At 41.9% G+C, this 27,450-nt stretch overlaps 1 protein-coding gene across 3 annotated transcripts in view; it reads right to left on the bottom strand.

Annotated features, from left to right (window-relative positions):
• Nucleotides 1-5,579: 5,579 nt before the first annotated feature.
• cdh13 (cadherin 13, H-cadherin (heart)) overlaps nt 5,580-27,450 on the bottom strand; it is a 487,792-nt gene continuing 465,921 nt past the window's right edge. Inside the window, exons 13-14 of one of the 3 annotated variants that reach the window (XM_061246305.1) lie at nt 26,194-26,409; nt 5,580-6,925 (exon numbers count right to left, since the gene is read on the bottom strand). In XM_061246305.1, coding sequence (XP_061102289.1) covers nt 6,918-6,925; nt 26,194-26,409 — 224 coding nt within the window. In that variant the 3' untranslated portion in view covers nt 5,580-6,917. Of the gene's footprint in view, nt 6,926-21,775; nt 24,508-26,193; nt 26,410-27,450 lie in introns of those variants that run through there. The other 2 variants (XM_061246306.1, XM_061246304.1) reach the window with 2 other exon arrangements.

The raw sequence follows: 27,450 nt of genomic DNA, 5'->3' as shown, positions 1-27,450 counted from the left end.
CTAATAGGGCTATTGTGACTGCTTGACTTTGATTTATTTCTTTATTTTTATTAGAAAAAGCAGTTTTAAAGAAAATGGAAGCCGAATGACCAATTAATTGTGAGAATTCTCTGTCAGCTTAATCCACATCGCAAAAAACAAAAACACGGAACGTGAAAAGGTATCTCAATGAGCCTGAAATGAGTGAAAGAACACACCCAATCAAATCGGTATCACCAGATAGGTAGAGAAATGAAAGGGACGAAAAATGGAAACATCTTCGCTTTTCAAAGATGCGTAACTGGGCTGTCGGTTATTTCTGTCTCTTTTCTTTTTGCTTGATTAGTTTTTAGGCAGTGGCTCATTAATCTCCTGATTAATTTGTTCTCCTTTAATGATGAATCTTCACAGGACAGGACTGAGCTGTAGTCTATAATGGAGGAAGACTGCTACTGTCACCATGTGATCGGCCACCAGCATTGTGAGGACCTTCTGTCCCGACAGAGACCTCTTTGGAGGAAATTAAACCGCAAGTTCAGTAATATGCACATTTTAAATTTATTTATTTATAATGGTGGACTTACCACCATTATCATGAAAGGGTTATTTGGCTCGATTCCATAGGGGAACCCTGTTTAGTTCTGTATGTAATACTCTGCCCTAGATGTGAAGAACTCCCAGACAAAGAACCATTTTGACCAAGAAGGAAACCTTTAACTTCAATGGAATCACACACAGTAAAATGTCCAGTGTCAATTCAACTAACAGAGTACATATGAGTCCAATTCGGACCATTTAAATGACAGTATGTACAGAGTTGACACTGAACAATTTGCTGTGCAGGGTTCCTATTGGAAACTTTTTTTTTTGAGTGTATGAAAAGTGAAAAAAGTACATTTCTTTGGTGAAGTAACTTCACTTAAAATACTTTATATACAGTATCTTGATTACTTTTTCGCATGATATCAATTCGCTGTGTGATCCAGTCCTGAGGGAAAGATTAAAAAAAAAAAATTTTTTAAACCTGCTACATTAGGGTTGTATAATTCCTTGACTTAATTACAAAAGACAAAAATTACAAGCTTAATTTAATGATGTAATAGTATTAACGGTCAAACTTGCTGTTTGCATATTGGGAAATTAAATTATTGTAAATAATGATTTGGCTCACTATGATTTGCGTGTGATTCGGGGAAGACACCAGCGACTCCCATTAGAAAATGTGCAAGCTCCAGCTCGGGGGAAATACAGAAACACAGTTTATACAATTTGCATAAAATTTGCATAAGATTGGCGCAAAAGACCAGAAACTCATTCATAACTCATTCATTCTTGTAAGAATTAAGAGTCAATTTAATCCACTGCAAACAACAAAAACACAGAAAATGAAAAGCTGTTACAGCGAGCCTGAAATTACAGCGAAAGAACACTCACCCAATCAGATCGCTATCAGATGAGAAATGAAAGGGGCAAAAGATGGAAACATCTTCGCTTTTCAAAGATGCGTAACTGGGCTGACGGTTATTTCTGTCTCTTTTCTTTTTGCTTGATTAGTTTTTAGGCAGTGGCTCATTAATCTCCTGATTAATTTGTTCTCCTTTAATGATGAATCTTCACAGGACAGGACTGAGCTGTAGTCTATAATAAAAGAAGGCTGCTACTGCCACTATATAACCATCAGCCAACACTGAGAAGCTTCTAGAGAAAACTGCCATGAATTGCTGTTCCAACAGTGCCCCACTGGGCTTGGTTTTGGTATACACTCAACCCACGAGCAATTCAATCTTATGTTCAGCAATATGCACATTTTCAACAATATAGTTTTTTTTTCTCTCTCAAATCTTGGATTTACCACTTTAATCTTGGATGTGTAAAAGTTAAAAAAAAAACAATGTAATGTAACTCAACCCACATAAATTCTAAATTTAACTTAAACACTGTCAAATCTTCTGCAGTTAATTATGAGACTAAATAAAAATGGAAATCACATACATTTCAAAGGTTATTTCAATTATGTAATGTGAATAATTTGTATTCCTTATGTGGAAATAACCCATTGCTATATCATATATAATAATCTCACAGCACACCAGGCACCACCACAGCTCAAAAACTCATCACTGCTGCACTTGCAGCCATCAGCCATGTGGGCAAAGGCCTGCAACGACAATTAATACAGAAAAATAGAGCAGAGGTGAAAAGGCCAGGGGTCAGAAAGTCCTGCCATGTATTTCTTCTTCTAGTACTGCTGGAACCCGGCTGAATCAATAGAGACCTTTCACACAGTAGGGCTGGAACCAGGCTGACTCAATAGAGACCTTTCACACAGTAGCACTGGAACCAGGCTGACTCAATAGAGACCTTTCACACAGTAGGGCTGGAACCAGGCTGACTCAATAGAGACCTTTCACACAGTAGGGCTGGAACCAGGCTGACTCAATAGAGACCTTTCACACAGTAGGGCTGGAACCAGGCTGACTCAATAGAGACCTTTCACACAGTAGGGCTGGAACCAGGCTGACTCAATAGAGACCTTTCACACAGTAGGGCTGGAACCAGGCTGACTCAATAGAGACCTTTCACACAGTAGGGCTGGAACCAGGCTGACTCAATAGAGACCTTTCACACAGTAGGGCTGGAACCAGGCTGACTCAATAGAGACCTTTCACACAGTAGGGCTGGAACCAGGCTGACTCAATAGAGACCTTTCACACAGTAGGGCCGGAACCAGGCTGACTCAATATAGGCCTTTGATACAGTAGGGCTGGAACCAGGTTGGCTCATCACACCTTTTTCGCTATAGAATTGGAGCCAGACTGAATCACATTGTGTCTTCACAGTAGGGCTTGAACCAGCACATCACACCCCTTTTTCAAACAGATGAATGTCCCATTGTCAGGATGTATGGGATATGACTGCAACAATCAGTGTGAAGCCATTCATCCACCAGACTCCTCCCTGCCCAAGTGAAACAGAGTATCACAGCTCACTGCTTTATCTTGCTATCTGAAAGAGCCATGAAAGCCCTGCTTATGGCGTCAGTGGGTCTGTTTGATCACAGGGATGAATCAGTGTGCTTGTGAGGTCTCCAGACCGCGGTCAAAAAGGCATGTGAAGAACTTTCATTTTTCAGACAGCAGTGACATTTTGAAACTCCCCTGTAGACTTTCAACGAATCATTCATCACAAAACAGTCATGTAGAATACAAATTCCAGAATATTTGTTCTGAACAGTCGCTTCTTTTAACCTTCATATTATGTTTGGGGTCTATTTGACCCCATTCAGTGTTTGACAACCACTTAACCTTTTTTTAATCTTTAATATTGCATGATGTTTCTAATTTGGTGGGATAAAACAGTAAATAAAGGTAATGCTATGTTTTCAAAAGCCCTGTACAAACTTTGCATACAAAGGTGTTGTGAGTGTTAGCTTTGCCCTCTGTAGCTGTATAAAATGTTATAACAACCATTTATATTTTTATCTCAGATTTCTTTGTGGATGATTCAGGTGGCAGTTTCTCATAGAGGTGTCTAACTTTCACTTACCTCAGGCTCTAAAATGAGATATTTCAAATTTGTCATACTTATACTAAAAAAGCCTACCCTGGATCCCTCCATCATCCAGAACTACCGCCCGGTATCTCTTCTTCCTTTCCTTTCTAAAACTATAGAACGAGCCGCTTCTACTCAACTTTCTTCCTTCTTTTCTAACAACAACCTGCTAGACCCCCATCAGTCTGGCTTCAGATCGGGCCACTCGACAGAGACTGCGCTCCTCTCCGTCAGTGAGTCACTTCATGCCGCACGAGCAGCCTCCCTCTCCTCTATCCTCATTCTTCTAGATCTCTCTGCTGCCTTCGACACTGTGGATCACTCCATCCTCCTGTCTGCCCTGTCAGCAACGGGCATCTGTGGCACAGCCCTGGACTGGATTGAGTCCTACCTCTCTGGTCGCTCCTTCCAGGTTGCCTGGGCTGGTTCGGTATCGACACCTCGGCCCCTCGCCACAGGAGTTCCCCAGGGCTCAGTCCTTGGCCCGCTTCTTTTTTCTCTCTACACTCGCTCCCTTGGCCCTGTGATCACTGCACATGGGCTATCCTACCACTGCTATGCGGACGATACCCAACTCTTCGTCTCGTTCCCGCCGTCTGATACGCAGGTTTCAGCCCGTATCTCTGCTTGCCTGAGGGACATCCAGAGCTGGATGGACAACCACCATCTAAAGCTCAACCCAGGTAAAACTGAAATGATATTCATCCCTGCTAATACCTCTCCCCATCTGGATCTCTCCATTTCTCTCGGGGATACCACACTCACGCCGTCACCCAGTGCAAGGAACCTCGGCGTGGTGATGGACAGCAGACTGTCCCTTTCCGAGAACATTGCGGCGGTGACCCGGTCTTGCAGGTTCTTCCTCTACAACATACGGAGAATCCGCCCCTTTCTCACCCCCTACTCGACCCAGCTCCTGGTCCAAGCGATGGTTCTGTCCCGCCTGGACTACTGCAATTCCCTCTTGGCTGGCCTCCCAGCGTCCGCCATCAGACCCCTCCAACTCATCCAGAATGCAGCAGCTCGTCTGGTCTTCAACCTTCCCAAATACTCACACGTCACCCCCCTGCTTACTTCCCTCCACTGGCTGCCTGTCATGGCTCGCATCAAATTCAAAACATTGGTGCTAGCCTTCCAAGCAGTTAAAGGGTCTTCCCCAGCTTATCTGCAAAAAATTATCAGACCCTACACCCCTGCCAGACCTCTTCGTTCAGCCTCCACAGGCCGCTTGGCACCTCCCCCTCTCAGAACCTCCACCTCACGCTCACGACTACTGTCTGTTCTGGCTCCACGGTGGTGGAACAAACTCCCCGTTGAGGTCAGAACTATAGAATCTCTCCCCACCTTCAAGCGCAAGCTGAAGACGCACCTCTTCAAGCAGCACCTCTCCCCATCCCTCCCTACCTCCCTGTGAACCTTAATTGTTGTCTCTGTGACTTGCTTTGTGTATCGGTATTTTTAGTTGGCTAGGTAAGCAGTGTTTGGATAGTTAACTTTGGTGACTTTTGCTGTTTGTTTGTTTGTTTGTTTAAAAAAAAAAAAAAAAAAAAAAGTTAAATGGCCCTTGTCCTTACCTTTGTTGTACAGGTAGCAGTTGAAATTGTACTTACCTCTAGGGTCTTTCAGCGAACTTATCCCTGGTTATGGGTATGCACCTTGTTGTACGTCGCTCTGGATAAGAGCGTCTGCCAAATGCCAATAATGTAATGTAATGTAATGTAACTTATGGATAAAAGGCTAGTCATTTGGGAGACACAGAAAGTGTCAACACTTTTTTACAATAGTTTTGTGTCATTTCAAACTGTTGGGGTCAATTTGACCCCAAACATAAAAGCAGTCATAAAATTTTAACACAATATGAGGGTTAAAAAAGGGTTCTAAAAGAAGCAGCAGATCAACACATTTCTATATGTCTCTAAAGGGTTTATGATGTATTGCAAATAACGATTTGGTTATGGTTTGGCTGGTCTAACCACATGGTCTTTGTGCGAACCAGGGAAGACATCGGCGATTACTGAGTAAATGAACAAGCTTCAACTGGAGGCGAATACAGTAACGGGGTTTATTAAATTAGTGCAAAAGACAGACGACTCATTCATAACGTCATTGTTTTGATCTCTTTGCTCATGACTTATGGGGGTTTTCCGTACACGTTTATTTTTTACAAGCTCAGAACCCACCACCAAACCAATGGCCTCCCGTAATTTCATAGTGCGACTGTGGGGAGGAGGGGGGTATAAGGGGGGGAAGGGGTTATAAGAGGAGGGGGGTAGTTCTAGGTGCAGGAACCATAAGCCATGAAATACAGGGAACAAAGACCACCTGTGGGGCATTTAATCTAAGACCGTAAACCAAAAACACCCTCAAGTCCCCACTAGAGCAAGTACCACAAAAAGAGGAAAAAAAAACATCAACGACATTAGAAACAGTGCCTAAAATCTGCAAAAAGATTTTTTTTTCTTTTTGAGGGGTGGGGGTGACTAGTCTGCAGTCCATAGTACACAATGTTTAATATATATTTTTTAACATAGTAAAAAAAAAAAAAAAAAATACAGTGTACTTCTTTTTTTTTTTTTCTCCAAGTTTCACACCGTTACTATAGAAGCTATGCAGTATTCCACTCAATAACAAACCCACGCAGGAAAAAAAACGAAAAAACTAAACAAAAATAAAATAAATACCACACGTGAGACATCGTTTCACCACCTGGTCTTTAAAAACCATCACGACTGGAGACCGAAGAGGCTCTTTTTTATTACCCTTCCATTTTAGAATAGAAAATGAGATCAAACACAGTAGTCTGTGAGGGGAAAATAAAACTGCAGACGTACACCAGAAACAGTCTCTCGCTTCCTGCATTCGGCAGCTTGGAGTTCTGTGTAGTTTCCATGACCAGCCTTTTCCAGTAAAAGAGAGAAGAGAAAGATAGAGACAGAGAGACAGAGAGAAAGAGAAAGAGAGAGAGTCACACGGGCAGGAAGTGCAGTTGGGCGGAGTTTCTTCTCAGAGGCAGAGCGACGTCGCTGATACTGACAGGGGGTGGAGGGAGGAATGGAGGGAAGGAGGGATGAGAGGGCAGGGAGAGGAATGGAAAGAGGGAGAGACGGAGGGAAGAACAGTTTGATGGTAGGACAGGGGAAGGGAAGAAAAACGAGGTACAAAAGCAAAGAGGCTCACTTGGAGAGCAGACTGGAGATTCAGTACACAGGACCCTTCAAAGGTCTCGGCCTAAATGATAAAATATCTATTTTTATATTTTTTATGGTGAGAAGCCTTCTTCTCTCTCCCTTTGTCCTCTGTTGATGGTGTGAGTGTGTATTGGGAAGGGGGGTTGGCGGTTTGGGTGTGTGTACGTGTTTCTTCAGTGTCAGAAGAAGAGAAGCAGTTTACAGGTCTGAAAGAGAGAGAGAAAGAAAGAAAGCAAGAAAAGAAAAACACACATTAGTCCAGCAAGCCTGTAGAAAAGTTGGACACAGATCAACTGTACTCAGTTCTTAAATTATAACTCAACCTGGTATTTGTCACCTGCTTTCTAATAAAAATCTCAGCAAAACCGGAATTGAAGAAAAGTAGCGTAAAATGTGTCAGTTGTGTCATGTGTCAGTTGCACACACACACACACCCCCGACCCGTTGCGCTCCCGGAACAAAATTGTACAAGGGTGCAATGAGAAGATCAGTGGATCAGAAGCAGCACTAAACACACCTATTTGGTCAGACCTCATCTCCAGGGCCAGTGAGGTACTGAAAATAAAACTTTATTTCAAATAGAAAGCCCCCTATGTCCCCTTCATAAACTGTCCCCTTCATAAATTATACAGCCCCCCCCCCCCCCTCCCCTTGGGACACCATCTGCGCCCTCTCAGTGATCAGAATTTATGGCCTTTAAACGTCACTCCCTAGCCACTCACCTGGACAACACGGCAGATAAAAAGCCCTGTAACCCCTGATGGCCACATGCTGTAGTCAGAGCGGCAGCCCACGCGCTATTGAAAGACCCCGTTGGGACAGTTTGTTTAGCAACATTAGTGCATTAGTAGATGGAGACTTTCAATTCATAATGGAATTAATCAGTAAAGTGAAGGAATATAACACTTTCGCTGAAGGGGAGCTGTATACTAACTTCCCTCATAGGCACTATATAGCACATTCCTAAGCACTGCATGTGTTAGCTATGTCAGCATTGATGCAGCAAGTCACATTACCATGACATATCAAGTGAAATGATCCAATATATGTCATCAAGGTTGGCATAACATGCCTATTTGAGGTTATTGAAATCAACACTTGAATGCTTATTTATGTGCTATATAGTGCTGCTGAATGTGCTATGTAGTGCTTATTTATGTGCTATATAGTGCTTATGAATGAGTCATATAGCTCTTATATAGGACTCTTCAAAGAAAGTGTTACAGAATACAGAATTGGTGAGTCCACCAATAATTTGGTCATCTTAGTAGTTGCAACAGCATAGGAAGTTTTGGCTGTTTTAGTGTACACTTTAAGTTATCATTTCCACATTACTAAATTCAAACTAATTACTGACTATCTTCACAGAGAGATACAAATTCTGTGGCTTGCCACATCTTGAGATTTCTTCACGAGATTTTACCATATTTCATGATGTCATGAACTGTCAAATGTTGACCAGTTTGAATAAATCAAAAACCTTCGCTCTCCATACCAAAGCACAAAGCTATCACTGTTGAACAAATGACAAATCATCTGAAAAAATATGTTTTTATTTGCAATGGTCAGAGAAGAGATGGACAGAGCTAGCCCACTGATAGATACCTGTGTCAAAAATGGGCCACACTTTACAATACGGGTACATGAACTGGCATGTAGTTGTTAACATGAATAATTGATGTACAAATACAAATACACTGAGCATGAAATTAACTATCCATTAGTTCATGTATTTAACAACGAATGTGTCTAGAGTTACAATTAGTTTGAGTTACATTAATATTTATATATGCGCAAACAATGGGATAAACGTATAGTTAGTTAATTATTAACAAATACATTTAAGCATTTTATTTTAGCTAATGTAGTTGTTAACGTGATGTTGTACAAGTGCATCAGCAAAATGCGCAAAAAGTTGGACAGATTCTTCTACTTCTCAGTAGTAAGTTCGATAACAACATTAGTCAAAACCGATTTCTGTAACCTTTCTGTTACTCAGAAATGTTATGTGGCAAAAATCTGTACATTGTGTGGTTTGGTTTTAAACTTTCATTCAAAAGCAAATCTTTGAGCTTTTTGCATTGCAGTGCTGCTATTCATTTTATTAGTTTGTGATTGTGCCAACCCCATATAGTGGCGAGCAATTATCAAGTGCATCTGTGGCTGCTTGTCTGTCTTTAAATAATTCACTTTAGTAAATACCCCACACATTCTTAACTGGGCCATACGGTTCCATGAAATTGCCAACTGTTATATTGCTATATGCTTTATTTCTATCTGTACTAGTCTCTTAACTGCAGTCTATCGATCCTTTCAAAAGGGCATGGACTAAATGAACCTGCGCTACCCAACATGTTTTATAGTATATTTTGATTTCACGGCACACAATCAAGAATAGCTGAATCAATACAAATACATTTTGTGATTTAGGTCATCGATATTGACTTGCTTATGCATTGAAATTAGATGGCTGAGACATTCGGTCTGGTGGAGACACGGATTTGTCTTGGCCCCGCCTACAGGTGGAGAGAGGTTGTGTTAATTCTGCCCTGGTGCTTAAAGGTGTGCTCCCTTTCATGGTAACGGGCCAACACTGGGAGACCATTCCATGGTTATTTTACTCCTCTTTTTTCTTTTTCCAGCTCCTGGCCTGGAAATTGATCAAGGTCCACCATCTTTCAGGACATTCCAACCGCTCAAATGTTCCTTCTAGGAGCTAAAAGTAGAAAATTGGAACTCCCAATCATTCCTTTGAGCAAGAACACACCAGTAACTGACGTGGCTTCAAACTGAGGTTTGAAGGAGCAAGGGCATTCTATTTGCCTAATTCATGTTTTCTTGATTTCCCCATCTTCTTTTTCTTTCATCTTTTCCAAGCCTCTCCCGATGGGCAAGAAAAGGAAAAAAATAGGAGAAAAATAAGGGATTGGAATGAGCCCTGAGACTGTTCCTCTAAAGATAAAGTGAAAGAAAACTGAAAAGAGACCAGCAGTGAGCAAGCAGTGTTTTTTGGATTTTTCTTTCTTACATTTTTGTTGTTTTAGTTTATTGTGTTAGCTTATTGTTTTTTGTTTTTTTGACCCAGAACCCATGAGGGGGAAAGGTGAAGGTGTTTGTTCATGAGTTTTTTGTCTGCATGGATTCTCTCCTTCTCCCTGAAATTATGGTGCAAACCTGAAACTGCCACATCTCCCCAGGGGTGCTTCACAGCATGCAACAATCACTATTGATTCTAATTGTGTAATCCTGTGTTTTATAATGAGGACTACTACTACTACTACTGCTACTACTACTACTACTACTGCTACTACTACCACTACTACTACTAATACTACTAAAGAAGAAGGAGAAGAAGGAGAAGGAGAAGAAGGAAGAAGAGGAGGAGATGGTATATTTTTGACAGGATAAGCAGCTTTGCATACCTCATAACAGTCTCCGCAATAGGGGCAGGATCAGTAGGGAAGTGATGTTTATCTCATTTTAATCAGGCTCACAGTTTTTACTTCCTCGGCATTTCAGCTGTATTAACTACAAATTTCTTTACTGGCATTAAAATAAACAAAATTGTGAAGAATGTATTCTTCCCATACTAACACACACACACACACACACACACACACACACACACACTCACACACATACAAATAAAGATACTTTCACCACCCAAGCCTTTTCTTTGAGTCAAAAGACATACAGCAGCAGCATGGCCATCCAAGGTCTCAGTCTTTTTTCCTCTCTCTCTCTCTCTCTCTCTCTCTCTCTCTCTCTCTCACTCTCTCTCTCTCTCTCTCTCTCTCTCTCTCTCTCTCTCTCTCTCTCTCTCTCCCTTTTCAGTTCAGTTCAGTTCAATATGCTTTGTTGACATTAATGAATATGGAAATATTCCATAACCATAGCACTAAAATAAAAAATAATAAAATTGAAATAACTTCTCCCTCCCACCCTCCAACCACCTCTCTGAGCCAGACAGTTGCCTTTCCCCTGTCGCTGGACACCTGTTTTCATTATTTCATGGATTTTTTCATCCTGCAGGCATTGTACTGTGGGATTTGTGGAACACTGGCAGGAGAGCAGGTGCTGTTCACTGTCGGTGAGTATGGCTCCTGTTGCTAATGGAGACGGGTTCTGCTCCAGATCGCAGGGCCCGAGGACCCTATTGAGTCTGAAATGCTGCGTTCTGCCTCACCGCAGAGCCTTAAACTAGGGGAACAATGTGAGGCCCAAGGGAACTCGCCTCGAACAGATTACACAGTTCTCGAGAACACCGTAATCTTAACCAGAGTCCTCAGACAGCCAGTGTTTACCCAACTGCGGGTCAAGACACACTCGTGGCTCATGGTCGTGGTGGGTTTCAAGATGCACAAGGTTTCATGCAATTCATCACTTAAGTGCCCTTGGAGCCAAAGCTTGTAATTGTCAACCGAGCACCATAAAACCCATCAAGAGCCTGAGAGTTCAGGATGGTGCTAAATCTCTGATGTTTACGGAATAGAAAACAGAATATTGGTGATACCTCAAACCAGGATGCGTCTACTGTACTGGTGCACTTATTAAAGTCAGGCTCCAATCAGGTTGGGCTTTTTAAAGGGCTGCAAAGGATACAGGCTCAGGTGGGTCAACCTGAAATAACTGGACCATCTGAGAAGCAGTATCATGCGCCTGAGTCCTGGTTCAGACAGACAGCACAGTAGACATTTCTTACAATACACTACCAAAATGGCCATAAACGGAACCTAGTGATTCAACAGAAGAACCCCATTGGGCAAAATGTTTATTTGTCTGGGACACTGTTCAAGGCCACTGCTCTATGGAGACAAATAAAAAAGAAAGATTTTTTGCTGAGAGTGCATTTGAATGCTGACCAATGCAGTAACCCTGCATAGTAGATACATCCAGACACTAAAGGCAGACATTAGGCACATCAAGTGCTTTATAAGCATCCAGGCCCAGAGGTTGTTTCAGAAACATCCGTAAGGCTACACTTGACCGTGCTTTGAAACCAGCAGGACATTGGGACGAGACCATGTGAGACAGAGTTTCTCCTTGCAGGCCCTCAGCAATGGACTGCTGGATTCAATCCAGTCCACAAAGCTCGACTTGTGACATAAACTCCTGGCAGAAATTGCTCTCTGTTGAGTGAGTTTGAGTTTACACTTTGCTTTTGGTGTATTTAAATGAAAGCCGTACTTTGTCATGGCCAAATTATTTTTCATTCCATTCAAAGATCAACGTAGCTCTCATCTGACCCATGGCTCAGTACATTGCATTACAGTTATTTAGCTGACGCTTTTATCCAAAGTGACTTAAAGTTGATTTGACTAAGTAGGGGACAATCCCCCCAGGAGCAATGTGAAGTTAAGGGCCTTGCCCAAGGGCCCAACAGCTGTACGGACTTTATCGTAGCTACACCAGGGCTTGAAACACTCCAGAGATGACCTTGCAGAGGATTTGAATGTGCAGCCCTTTGGTTACTAGGCACCTTCCCTAACCACAACGCTAAACCACCACAAGTCTTTGCTTCAGAATCAGGCCAGCTCCCAGCTTGACATGGTTTAGCTGGTTGACCAGTTCAGACCAGCTCCCAGCTTGACATGGTTTGACCAGCTCAAGCTATGTTTCAAACAGCTGCTAGTTCAGAGAAGCTACCAGCACAAGCTGGTTGACCAGCTCATACCCAGCTAGACCAGCTTATGACCAGCTCAACCAGTTATCAAGCTGGTAAAGTTGGCATAGTTGGATTTAAAGCAGGGCTTCCTCTACCTTCAGGCTTTCCCCTCATCTAACCCTTCTCTGAGTGACAGCTGGGCTCTCGGCCGATGCGGAATATGCCTCCCTCTCTTTCAGGGCCGCTCCAAACGAGATTACCAGGCATTTTTCTGAAAATGTTTGGAGATGCTCCGTACTTAATTGGAGCGTGTAGCAGCAGCGTTCAGAGTGAAGCGAAGAGGGATTCGACGCAGGGGGAATACTTATTGGGAGAAAAATATTGATTTGGCTCATTTCTTGGCTGCTTCACCCATTTTCACGGCAGAGTTGTTCAAGAGTCCACGAGGTGAACTAAAGTTGAACCTGGTCCAGGAACACAGGAGAAGCTGTTTGCATTTTAGGCATACTGCTTGGGTGCAACTCCACCACAAGCTGGGTTCAGTGGCAAGGTAAAAAAAAACATTATTTTGTCTGTTACATAGATTACAAAGGCCCAAAGAGGAAGGGAAGGAAAACAAACAAACGAACACAAAATAATAAAACCTACATGCCTGGATGTTTTTAAGGTATACGAGCCAACGGATAAAACATCAAACCTGCGGAAAACCCAGAGGGGACTCGCATCTGCCACAAATGGGGAGCGAGTGGTAATGTGGACGGAATGAGGAGATGAGGAATGAGATTGGAAACTGTTTGATCTAATTACCATCAATCAGATTGTGAGAAACAGCTTCTGACGGGTGGCATGTGGTGTCACAGCAAACAAGATAACTCACTCCCGCTCTCCCCTGGTACAACCTGGTGCCCCCTTCACGCCCACAACCCCCCGAGCACGCTCGCTCTCTAGCAGCACGACTTCCGCCAGATGGTGAGCACACCGTCCCTCTCTCGTTTTGCCGCGTTGAAAAATGAGTGGGTTTCCGAAGGAACGCTTCTTATTTCTTTCCGTAATCACCTGAGGAGGCACAGCATTGTTATTTCGCATTACTTCCTCAAATGCACGAGCACACACATGCTCCGTGAAAATTATAATAAAACTCGGAAAATGCCACAGTAGATCAGAAGCTTCCGCCATCCTCAATATACAATTTATTAAGAATCAAAACGGGAAAAAGTAGACTTTTTATGAGAAAAATGCACGAAGGCACCCCTCCTCCAGCCCTCTGAACAACAACAAACAAAGTAACAAAGCTTGAACAAAGACAGTTTGGCATGAGGAGTTGGTGAATCTTTTTTTTCTCAAACTAATTGGGAGTCTGAAGCAATGTTAGAACAGGCTGTCTTGGCAGATCAGATGGGTAATATTAGGGTGAAGAAACAGCCTGGAAACAACATAGGGTGAAAAATAACTATATTTGTGGGGACCAAAAGCCACCATGTAACCCAGACCGTTTCCTTTAGTCTGAATATCTGCAGACAGAAACAGTATCCTGAAACTGGATCAGTGTCAGCTGATGTTTGGATTAGGTTTGGATAAGCAGATCCTGGATCAGTTGTTGGAGAGCCAAAGAATGTCTGGAGAGCCTTTCACTGTGCAGTCCTCTAAGCAATTGCTGTACTGACCCCAGATCTGTCCTTGTCTCTTTATCTGCTGGATTCACTGGTAGATTATAGAAGAGCTTCTCAGCACTCATCCTTAATGACAGCAAAAGAGAAGCTCAACTCACTGACTAAGAGCTGGGGAATGAAGCCAAGGTAAAGACAACATTGAACTGATTTATGTGGTTTAGTGCCTGACTGGAACCAAGCACTGCAGTCACTGTGGCCCTCCAGAACTAGGGTGGAGGGGTCCTGCAGTCACTGTGGTCCTCCAGAACCAGGGTAGAGGGGTGGAACCTTAAAGCCTTAAAGCTAGCAATGCTATTTTGAGCCACTTTTCTGAAATGTGCATCCATCAGTGGTTCATGACAAATAAACAGTTTCTCAGTCCACTTTAATCTCGCCTGGTTCATTGATTTTGTCTCCAGGTGTTCAAATGTACGTTTACGTGATCCTGCTGGCTCACAAAAATGCCGAAGTATGCTATATATAAATATCGCCACTCGCTGGCCAGAATCCTGCTGTAAATTCCCACACGTTTATCGTTACAATGCAATAAGACGCTGAGGGTCTGTTGCCAAAAGACCTTGCATCCTCTTTTTCTGGGAGTGAGGGAGGGAGGGGGAGAGACGGAGTGAGTATCTGTGTTGGTATATATATATATATATATATGAGGGAGACATCGAGTATGTGCGTATATGTGTGAATACATAATACGTGTTTTTATGTATAAAATAAATATATAGTAAAAGGGAGTATGCATGTAGGTATGTGTCAGAGAGAGTGAATGCAGGTTAACATGTTAGTGTGTTTGAAAGAGTGTGTGTTTATGCATTTAAAGGCATATGAGAAAGAGAGATAGTGTGTGTGTGTGTATGAAGGGAAATAGGGAAAGAGCAAGTGCATATGAGTGTGCATGCACATGGATGTTTCCGGGGAGAAATGGCAGTGTGTTTGTGTGCATGTGTGTTTGTGAGTGTATGCGTGTGTGTGTGTGTGTGCATACACGAGTATGAAAAAGTGAGCATATATGAGTGTGCACGCAAGTTGGTGTTTACTGGAGGAAATGTGTGCATGTGTGTGCGTGCGTGCGTGTTTGTAAGAGCTTGGGTGTTTACCGGTGGAAATGTTCGGGTGTGTGTGTGTGTGTGTGTGAGAGAGAGCGTGGGTGTTTACTGGTGGAAATGTCAGTGTGTTTGAAACCCCCGTGGTTTGCCCTCGTCTCCCGTTTTATCTCAGGCGCTCAGACCTGCATCATTCACCCATGCTAATAAAGACAGGAGCGCTAATCAAAGGCAGCAATGCACTCCCTGGAGCATAACGTACGTATTTACATAACCCGGCTCTCCACTCCCCGGGCCAGGAGATGATATGCACGTCTACACCTCCGGAGGGACGGCGAATTCATGATGGCCTTTCATAGCTACCCCCCCCCCCCCAGTTCATTTCATTTAGGTAGGGGTACCTCTGGGATACTGTTGCCTTCTAATGCTCATAGTCCCTCCATAAAGGGAAGAGAAGGGCAGGTTAAACCTCCACCTCCTTCACACCGTTAACTGTAGTTAACTGTGTGTGTGTATGTGTGTATGTGTGTCTGTGTGTGCCTGGTGTGTGAGTGAGTGTGTGTGAGTGTGGTGTGTGCGTGGTGTGTGTTTGTGTTCAAGCGTGGTTAGTGCGTGTGTGCGATGTATGTGAGCAAGCCTTAATCCTCTAGAGCAAGGCGCTTAACCCAACATTGCTCCCCGGGCACTGGACAATGGCTGCCCACAGCCTCCAAGCAACTAGGATGGGTCAAATGCAGAAGACAAATTACCCCACAGGGTTCAATAAAGTGTAAACTGAGCACTTTATTAGGTAGATCTGTACAGCAGTAAAATATGCAAATATTTAATCAGCCAATCACGACAGGAACAAAATGCATAAAAGCTTGCAGACATGGTCAAGAGGTTCATTTGTTTTTCAGATAAAAATGAGGAATAAATGTGATATAAGTGACTTTGACTGTGGAATGATTGTTGGTGCCAGACAGGGTGGTTTGAGTAGCTCGGAAACTGCTGATCAACTGGGACTTTCACGCACAACAGTTTGCAGAGAATGTTGTGAAAAACAAAAAACATCCAATGAGAAGCAGTTTTGCTGGCAAAAACGACTAGTTAATGACAGAGGTCAGTGCAGAAGGGCCAGATTGGTCAAAGATGACAGGAAGGTGACAGTAACACAAATAACAAATAACCACAAATTATGCAGAAGAGCGTCTCTGAACACACAACATGTGAAGTTGATCAGCTACAGCAGCAGAAGACCAATAAGTCTAAAAAAATAGCGAATTAAGTGCTCACTGAGTATATCTACTTCCTTACGTAAGAATATGAACTGAAGTTGAATTTCAGTTTGAGAGAAAAGGAAGAGGAAACAACAAGATGGGAGACAACAAAACAAGAGAATAAAAACAGGAGAGAACCACAGATGAGAAACTCAGTCACAGAGAGGAAGGGAATGGAAGTAATGGGGAACAGAGGGTCCTAGGAGAAAAGAAGAACAGAGGGGACAGGGAAGAAGCTAGTGAGAGCTATGTTACAGGAGAGCGGGAGAGAAAGCTTTAATGGCTTCGATAGGAATTAGAGGAGTGTGAAAAGGCAGTAAATAAACAGCCTCGAAGAGGGATGTCACCGTGTGGCAGGATTAAACCTGGTCAGAGAGGCCAATGACAGGCTGGCTCCCGTCTAAAGCCCTCAGAGGTGGGCGGAGCCTGTTCCCACACCTGTCCCCGCGAGATGCACCAGCCCTTCGGCTGCTAAGCCACGAGATTTGAGCCTGGGATTCAATCGAAATTGTGGTTACAGTTATATACGAACGCATATGATGTATCTGTAATGTCCTTTAGGTTTAGACATTTCATTTAAGATCCTGAGACAGCAAATCCCACTTGATAGCCTTTATCTTCTGCCAGTGGATATAAGGCAGGCCATACATACATATGTACGTGCTGTATGTGCGGATGTATAAACGTATGCAGGTGTGGATGTATTTTTTTTACAGGTGGGGGGGGGGTCACAGTTCACACTGGCAGGAAGGCAGTGGGAATGATATCTGCAGGCCTTTCCTCTCTCTATGCCGCACACCCCCCCCCCATCCCGCTCCCACCCCCGCTCCCAACCCCGCGCGCGACATTGAAACGGGCCCCTGTGGAACAGGTCTCCGTACGGCTGCACTGAGGATGATAATGAGAGAACCTGTAGGACTGGCCCTGGGCTTGCCAACTGACTGCATATCATCACTGCACACACACAAGCATGCATATATTCACGTATACACATGCCTGCTCGCATGTGAGTGCACACACACACACACACACACACACATACACAGAAAAACATGCATACACACGCATACACAGAAAAACATACAAGCATGCGCACACACATGTACACACATGTATACACATGCATGCACACACACACACACATACATACACACGCACGCACATATGCATACACACATGCTCACACATTCACACACACATACACACACAGATGTACACAAACATAAGGGCACTCCTCGGTATACTTTCAGTTGGAATAACAGACACACTGTAAGTACCACAATGAGTAAAACGTGCTATTTGTCCCATAGCAGAGGCCATCGGTGTAAGTGATAGCACAATCTACATAATGAAAAGAAACTCTGCAAGTTATAATAAACAATTTACAATAAACATTGCCCTCATTGGCTGGCCTGTTGCCACGGTGCGATTCCGGCTGCCCGTGGAGACCAATATCACAGGGCAGTTTGTTTAGGCAGGCTCAACATGAACCCACCTGCCATAGGCTGGGGAACTGTGGCTACTTTAGATAATGTCCAAAAGCAATACCACCAATGCCTCTGATGTGCCAACGCAGAAGAATTATCATAAAGTCTTGGCTACATAATGCTAAATATTGAACCTTGGATCAACCTTGACAAAGAGAGGGAGACAAGGCAAGAAGCAACATTAAAGGCTTTTTGTTAAATAGCTGCTTAGAGGTTCAGGCAGTAATAGCACTTTCCACAAGAGCAGACAGGGCCATAAAGATGAGACCTTGTTGGCTGAAGCATGGCCTATGCCATTAGCAGACTATGTCCAGAACTCTACAGAGCCACAATACAACTGGCTTTTAATCCAATTAAAATGGCGCTGTTACATCAGTATTACTGAACTGCATCTTTAAGTCAATAGAGCCTGGAATTATTGAGAAAACTCCCAATTACACACATTTGAATAACACAAAACAGTGATTTAATGAATAATAAACAATTATAGAGTATAGCAAACACAATCAGTACAGCAACGACTGAATGAGCAAAAATAATACAGAAAAGATGGGAAGTAAATGGGTAATCATTGCAAATTACAATTACAAAATAAATCACAAAGGCACAGTAGTGGGCTTTTCCAATTGAACCGCAAATGAATGTTGGCGCTAATGTTAATGGTTTAGTGGAGAATATAACTCTTTACATTGTAGTCTGTGTGAACGGAAACAGCTCTTGCTAACAGGTTTCAAAATTAACTCCCCGTTACCCTAATAGCGATCTAATGTGAAACATAATGACCTAAGATATTTGGGTGGAACTGTGATTATCCTTTCAGACAAATGTAATAACTCTGTGAAATTACATAATACATTCACATATAAAGTCAGGCTGCAAAATAATAGGCCTCCAAAAGTACTGTCCACTCTCAGAAAAGGGGTTCTTTGGCTTGTCTCCATACAGGAACCCTTTTCAGTACTTCATAGAACCCTCTATCATTGTGTGAAAGCTCACAAACAAACAAAACATTTTGCCTGACAAAGAACCCTTGAAATGCCCGGTGTAGCCACAATAAGTTCCGCACAGCTGTTGGGCCCTTGAGCAAGGCCCTTAACTCTGCATTGCTCCAGGGGAGGATTGTCTCCTGCTTTGTCTAAACAACTGTACGTCGCTCTGGATAAGAGCGTCTGCCAAATGCCAGTAATGTAATGTAAAAAATGGTTATTTTGAGGAATCACACATTTATTCTGAGAGTGTATGAGAACAGTACAGTGAAATGTATTATTTTTGCTGTACATTTAAATAATTTTGATTTGAGATCCAAATATGAACACCAGTCAAAAGTATTGACGATCATCTTTTATTTCATGGTATTTGCTTGGATATATGTTTTCCATTTCGCAGAAACAGTCGTGTTTGAATCCAAATCCAAATGTCTTTATGTAGCAAATTAAAAAAAGGAAATAGTAAATTTCACTATCCTGTTCCCATACTTTTGGAGAACACTGCATATTGCTACTGTATCAAAGGGCAACCCTTGATATCAGTGTGTGAATATTGTGATATCTCTGAGGGGGCTGCATATGGTGCAGCATTGGATCATGAAGCTTGCCACTGCTTTTCTGGAATAACGACGCAAACATGGAGATATTCCTGCTGGTTTGTCTTGGATGTTGGAGCAGAGATGCAGTGCAAACAGAAAGTTAATCATGAAGATGAATTTCATGCCAGAATTCACCTGCGTTGTTATCCCACAGAGACGGGATCTTGATAGCACCTCAAGTTCAGAGAATTTGGTTGTTTAGCAGGGGTCCTGGAGTCACAGGTTTGGGCATTTCTTGTTTTCACTCAGACCCAATAAAATAGGTGCGCTGACTTAAACAATTTCTTTAACTAACCAATTCAGTGCTGATTAACACTGAAAACCAGCACCCCCTGTGGCAGGAAAAAGGCTTAAGACCCCAGTGATTATTTACGGTTTCACTTATTATCAGTTGTGGACCAATGGCGTCATGTCCTTGAGGATGAATCAGAGGTAACCGATTGGTGACCTTGTGCCCAGAGTGTTTGGTTGCTCATTATATCCTAACTACTGGCTGATCTTATCACCGCTCTGTTCCATTGGCATTGCTTGAGATAACAGTCATGGGAAAGAAAGAGGCACAGTCCACCCTCAATAATTGTGGAGTTAACCATGGACAGTGTTTCTACTCTGTACCATCACACATGAAGCCTGTTTCAAGAAGACCAGGATTCCTAAGGCCCAGCTCAAAATCATGACTGAGTTGCAAGGCCTTGTATTTAGTAAAATCTTTTATCCATAGTTTATTTTTTGCATTCATTTTGATTTCATTTTTGTACTGTTATTTCTTGCAAATGTTTATGTGGCTGTTGTGTCTTTCACCACTGTGACAACTGTACAAGGAGCACTGCAGTGGAAGAATTTGTAGCGTCTGGGTAGAGAATGAGTGACTCCACCCAGACGGTACAAATTCTTCCACTGCAGTGCTCCTTGTAAAGACACAACAGCCACATAAACATTTGCAAGAAATAACAGTACAAAAATGAAATCCAAATTAATGCAAAAAATAAACTATGGATAAAAGATTTTACTAAATACAAGGCCTTGCAACTTAAACAATTGGTTTATCGAGCAGAAAACAAGCTCATTATGAAGTTTAATGCGGTTGCCAGACTACTGACCTTGTAATGTCAACAAAATAACTCCCTCATGGTTAAGATTACATATCACACCACAGATGCTGGGGGATAGTTCACAGCTGAGACGATAATTTATTTATTTGATTCAGGAACGATCTTATTCTGGGTGACTTATTGTTCATAGCCTTCAGACAGCTAAAGCTTAAACAAGTTTTATTTATGAAGGCTCTGGAAAGTTGTCTCTCTCTATCCTTCGGCATTTGTGAGCCCTTGCCTATCGCACTGCTGTTTGCCTGGAAGCATCATGGGTGCCCACTACAACTAAAAGATCAGCAACTGAAAGACTGTTCGACTTTATTCAGCTGATATAGATAGACATCTCCCTCCAACAGGCTCAGGGACTGTGCAAGCAATTCACCAGCAATTCAAAGTGAAGTGAAGTTACACTTCTGTCTTTAAACTCATGGCTGTGCATGGGAAGGTTGAACTTCTGTTTCAAAGCAGTGGAGGTTTTTTCTTCCCTCAAGTGTTGGTTTAAGTGAGTATAAAACGCAATTTACCTGGCCAGCATTGTGCTGCGTGCACAAGATCAATGGTCCAGCAAAAACAGGAAGTGGACCTATATTTACCTAAGATCAATAGCCCTGAAAATACAGGAAGTCCTTGAGCATGAACAGCATCAATAACAGCTTTTGTGCAAATTACTATTAACCTCTAAAAACCAGAAAACTCCCCAATATGTATAATGTAGCCCTGAAAAAACACAGGAAGTTGTCCTGTATGTGCTAAAACTAAAGCTCTGTAAATTAGAGGAAGTGGTCCTGTGTGTGTTCAAACTACATCCCTGAGAAATACAGGCAGGGTTCCTGTATGTGCTAGGTCGATAGCCCGGTGAAAACAGAAAAGGCTCTCTCTGCACATGATCAATATTCCTGCAGGTATAGTCCTTGAGTCCATGAGGTGCCCCTCACATCAAACAGACACAATGTTATATCGACACATTCATTTACGCACCAGTCCCCGTTACCAACCCATCAAAGTGATATGACATCATGCCAACTGAGAATAATGTGTAAGAGACTGAATCATTACTTTAAACAGACATTTAAGAAGAAACGGTAAAGTGGTGTAACGGTACAGTCAGGAAGGTTGTCATGCATCAGATCCACCATGTACTATGTCTTTTTTCTTGCACTTGTGAACTGTAGAAGGCCAGCACAATATGTGCTATTCACTGCTATGTGCTAGTCACATGGAGAGAGAAAACCATTTTACTTTGTGCATCAAAACAGCTTTTATTTCCCTGTCGGCTCAAAGGCAGATTACTATAATGTGAACCTTTTACCTACTGCTTCTTTCAGATGCAGTTTTTAACAACAGAGTGGAATTAAATAAAAAAGACACAATCTTATTTATTTAATGCATCCTTTGCCATGCAAGGTATGATAAAATCGACTTTAATTCATTTTGACCCAGTAATGGCAAACATACAGAAATAATATATTCATTGCATGAAGATTCTATTGTTTTATATATCTCCCCCCATAATGTTTATGTAACAGTGTTAAACTGATGGGAAAAAATTGTGAAATATTATGTAAAAACTCTCCAGTAAGATTATATGCAAGTTGCAACTGGGAAGAAAGCCGCTGTATGTTGTCAGAGACAGTTACATAGTATTACAATGACACGTCTGTGTTATAGTGGCTCTGGGTGGCAACAGACAGAGTGCGAGTAGATTACTTCAAAATTCACTGATCAATTTCATGAACAAAAGTACAATTTCACTGACCAAGTTCATCTTCAATATGTCGATCAGAAACGATTAACACTAAAAGTTTTCATTGTTGGCAATGCCAAGTGGTCTTCTGATCTCAAAGGGAGCACATAGGTGGATGGGGAATGGCAGATGTGCCCCTTGTGTTCAGAGCATTGAGAGTGGCTCAGCAAAAACTTGAGTATGCATTCTACAAAGAAGCCAATGACCTTGATTCACTTTTACTCAAGTGGAGAAAGCAGGGCAATATGTGATGCTGATGAGAAACGAAGTCTAGCACTGACACAAAGACAAAGAATGAGACGAGACGAGTGATGAACATTGACATGATGAAACTTGATATTGACATTAAATAAAAGAATGTAACAAGTGGTCAATTTTCATCATTTTTGTCAAGTGGTTTTCGTGTAACATTCCAATAAAGTTACATTTATTGGTATTAACTAACATAGTTGTTAACTACAGGTAAGTAATTACTGAGAGGCACATCTGTACAGCTTTGTTTGTGTATATGTACATCATTAATTAATCCTAACAAATACAGTGGGGTGCAAAAAGGGAGCGAGTAACAACTCATCCATTCCATGCTGGAAAACTATTTTGAGAAAAAAAATGATGCAGTTGCTATACGCAATGGCAGCTGCTAAGCTGATTATTGAGGAGGAAACCCCTTGAACCGATAATTGGTCTCAACCTGCTTTCAGTAATTTGCCTTGATTAACAATTCAGTGATTAGTTTAAAAATAATAAATATAATCAGATATAGCCAGTTCTCCTCAGGCGGACTATTATGAAACTTGAGTGCTGCTGACGGGATGTGTCAATGCAACAACTTCACAATTCAATTACATTTTATTTGTATAATGGTTTTCAAAGTTGACAAAGACACTTTACATAGTAAACAGAAGGGAAAATGGGAAATATCAGCCCTAAGCCCCCAAATAGCCTATGAGGTAAATAACTAGGAGGAGAAAAACCCTCAAACTTGTTCGTAACTAACTTTATTACTTTAGTGAAGCACATAGCAGCTTTTAAATTCATGGTTGGGATATTAATGGGTTTAATTTATATGAAATGTAAATTATTGACACTTTGAAAGCCACAGGACAAAGGACCCTTATGGTGCACTTTACCAGGGTGAACTACATCAAATATTCAGAAAGCGCAACACATTTCAGCAAAACTATCTGCATGGACAGATACTACTCAGGGTAAGTGGAAACATACTTTAATTGCATTTTTGGGTGAACTGCTTCTTTAAACTTTCAAAAGTAGCTTGAGGAAAGCCAATTAAAGTTTGTCCTTCAACTTTTTTTGCTAATTCATTTTGTTGTGACACTCCTCCATTTGCAGTTGAAAAGATTGTTGAAAAGCTTGGAGGCACGAGTGATACGCCTGATTTCGGAGGAAAGGCAAAATCATTTATTAAAGTACAAAAAGGACATGTTGTGTCTCTCATTATTACTCGAGTTGGAATTGTATGTTATAGATTAGTTATAGATTATGCCAGAGTTTGAGACTCTGGCTATTCTTTTCCAAGTTAAGATGTCTGAGCTTAACTTGGTAACGCATGCACACTTTTTGAGCATGCATGTCCACCAAGGATATACTTGGAATGATTGCATTTGGATATAAAACTTAGCAAACAACAAACAAATGGTTGCATGTAAGACGAGTTGGACTGAGATTTTGGATGGAGGATGCACTACATCGAATTTTATTAGACATCTAAAAACCCACCCAGCGAGGTTAGTATTTAGACTCTCCAGACTGATGCTACAGCTAGCTAATGCTATCAGTTACTTCAGAAGCTGAACAAACGACAGCAAACTACAGTAGCCATCTAAATAGTCTAACCAATGTCATTCTAAAATAAACTGTCTCTCTGCTAAAACGCTATAAAAAATATTAAATCTATGAATAAGTCAGGTTGGCTAACATGAGCAGTGAGCTAAGTGTTGGTTCAGCTGAGTTTGTTTACAAATTTGTGTCTATGGCCAACCGGTAAGTTAGGCCCCAAGGAACATATGGTTAAAAAAAAGGAAAATAAAAGGAAAAAAAAGTTTTACCCACTCTGTAAGGCAGCACTGTAAGGTGCATGAGCTAGCTATCTGCGAAAATAACACCTCTGCAAATGCAAGTTAAGGAAAACCAAGATAGATAAATTGCATTAACATCATGTTACATTTTCCAACAGACAAATACATTTTCCTGCTTTTTCTTGATACAGATGTATCACCCTGTATACAACAGCAATTCGCACAGACATCATCACATAGACCTTAGTCTTCAATCTTTATTCCAGGTACAGGACTAAGAAAACATAAAACACATGAAATAAATCACTTAAATTAATCATTGAAATAAATAAAAAGGAATAAATAGGGCTATATAAAGAAAACATATATGGTAAAAAATGGAAACCTAGCCATATAACTACTGAACTTCAGTTTGATTTTAGTAACACGTTTTTGTGCATCACACTGAGAGGAAAATAAACCTCAGTATTATATTATATTCAAAAACACAAATAAGTACACATGTGCACACACACGCACACTACTTAAACACACTCCAATATATATGTTAGGTCTATGCATATGGCTGAAAAACTGATCCAGGGTCAGGGGGGTGAGAAGTATTTGGCCTTTCATTGGAGGCAGGCGTATTTGCTTTGTCTCGCAGTGTTTATGCTGCAGCTTATTTCCCAATTAGAATTGATTGATCAAAACTTTTCTTTTAACAGGGAAAACACACTGCGACATGCCCAAACAATAATACACTTTTAAACATCACGTTTTTAGAAAACTAGCTATAAAGAGTGTAACTAATCAACAACCTATGCAATAAAACGATGCAAAATGTAACTACCTACTTAAGAAAAGAATCGCATAATTGTAAGTTTTGCATGACAGAAATAAAGTTGTTAATGATAGCTTGCTTGCTTGCTCATGAGTACCAAGTCTGAAAATAACGAAATTACAGTATGAAAGTGTCCAAGTACCACTTCAATAGTTTTTTTCATGGATATATAACATAAAAAGAAAATAAGTGGTGTTTAATCGTGGTTTCATAATTAAAACTGTGCCTACCTGAATTAAATAATTCACTGTAACCAAACTGGGGCCAGGGATGCAGTGCTTTGCAAGTTGTATTCAGAATGCGTAGCTGACATTAATTACACTGAGAGCACTTGTAATAACAAACATGTTGAGATTCAATGCAAGAGAAATCTCATAAATCAAAGTAACAACATGCTTTTTATAGTAATCCATGTATATTTGTTACTGTTGTCGGAAGTGAGGAGTAACGAGTAATAGGCTGCTTTCTTGAGAAACCAACTCTGTTTTGCATACAGTTGCCAAAGTGTAGCACTCTGCCGTGAAAATCCAAATAAAATCCAAATTCCCCAATTAACCAAAGACAGGGATCGAAAACTTAGGAGAGTTGTATTCTCTGTCTCTCTGCCTGACTGTAAAGAGTTCCTGCAAGTGCTGTGACTGAATTATGCATGCTATCGCTAGCCGGATGATGCCATATCCCCCTTAAATTCTGAGCAGGGAGATCAACATCGGCAGACATGCTGCCCCCTTGGGTACAGCAGGAAGTGGCACAGGAAACAGGCTTAAGTGAGTCTGTAACAACGTCTGGCATTTAATATCAGGACATTAGTTTTAGTGACCGTGCCTTTAAGGCTCATTAATATCAATGACCCTCTGCTCTGATTGGCTGCAAACTGAACATCGTCTATGCAGAGCACTTGGATGAGCATATGGTTGTGACGTCAAAAAGGAAGTCCAAAAACGGCTAATTCAAAAGCACAATTTCTCAAGACAGATTTTGTGGGTTTTCTGGGGACTGTGCATTTTGATACTTTCGTAGTGTTTTTATATCATCTACAAGTAGCGAAGGTAAAAATAATTTTCCACAGTATGCAACCTTTAATGCTGCCGTTTAGTGAGCTCTGTAGTTAAGCACACAAGGGGATGATGGACTCACAGAGGAGGGAGAGCAGAAGCAGGCAGAGCAGGACCAGGCTGGACCGGGTCGAGTCGGCAGCGCTGCAGTCCATCTTGCTCTTCTTGCAGGTGCAGACCTGGACCTTGATGTCGGTGCTGTTGGAGAGTGGGGGCATGCCGGAGTCCGTCACCAGCAGGGGGAGGTTGTAGTTAGCCCTCTGGAGGCTGTGCAGCAGTGTGACCTGGGAGTGTGTGTCTGAAACACACACACACACAGCAGCTGGTGAGGGAAGAGCCATTCACTTATACAGGGGCAGTCTGTAACTTAGTGGCTAAGGTACGTGACTGGGACCCATAAGGTTGGTTGAAGGTGATTGTTGAAGCCCTGGTGTAGGCACAATAAGATCCACACAGCTGTTGGACCCCTTTGCAAGGCCCTTAAGCTCACATTGGTCCAGGGGGGATTGTCCCCTGCTTAGTCTAATCAACTATCATCTAAATATCAAATTATTATACAATATCCTCTGTGTTATTTAACTCTTTAAGGATCACAAATATGCAATTAGAATATTATTAACTAAATATTGTAATGCGGACACAGCATTCTGAAAAACTTTCCAAAATAAAACTTTGCAAGGGGATAATAAACCCGCACCGACACACTTACCTTCATGCATGGACACATGGACATGGACATGCAAGCAGGTAGGAGGTAGGGCTCTACACACACACACACACACACAAAAGTAAGTAGATTTCCACGTCAGTCACAGTCCATATTCCTTGGGCCCATACCACTAGAAGCCCCCAAGAAAACAAACCAAAAAAAAGACACACATGCCTCCTAGAAAGCCTTCTGTGAGACCCCCCCCCCCCCCTTGAGTGCGTCTAGCACCTGTCCCTGTGATTTATGTAGAAGCCATGGCCTCTCTCTTGGAGCTCTGCCCCCGACACATCAAGTGTTACTTAGGGAGGCAAAAAGCACCAAATAAATCTACCCCTCGCTGCAGAAGTGCTCTAACCTTTCCCCGCTACTCAACAACTTCCGTCATAGTCTGCTAATTACGGAAACCTTTAAACGCTATCTCCACAGCTTCTGCCCAGATAGGCGCTATCAAAAAATGTATCAGCGAAGGCTAGCTCGATAGCTCCTATTCAGACTGCGTATATGGAGACAATGGAGAAATCAGCCCACGACGATTTGATTATAAGTCCTTTTCACAATCCTGATCTTCTGGATTCATAATCCTTAGTAAAATGTTTGCTTCCGTGTGGGGTATGAGCTCATCCTTATTCA

The sequence above is a fragment of the Conger conger genome, chromosome 6 (assembly GCF_963514075.1).
Source record: "Conger conger chromosome 6, fConCon1.1, whole genome shotgun sequence".
NCBI lineage: Eukaryota > Metazoa > Chordata > Actinopteri > Anguilliformes > Congridae > Conger > Conger conger.
Note: the sequence above shows the minus strand (reverse complement) of the source record. Positions and strands in the feature narration are given on the sequence as shown.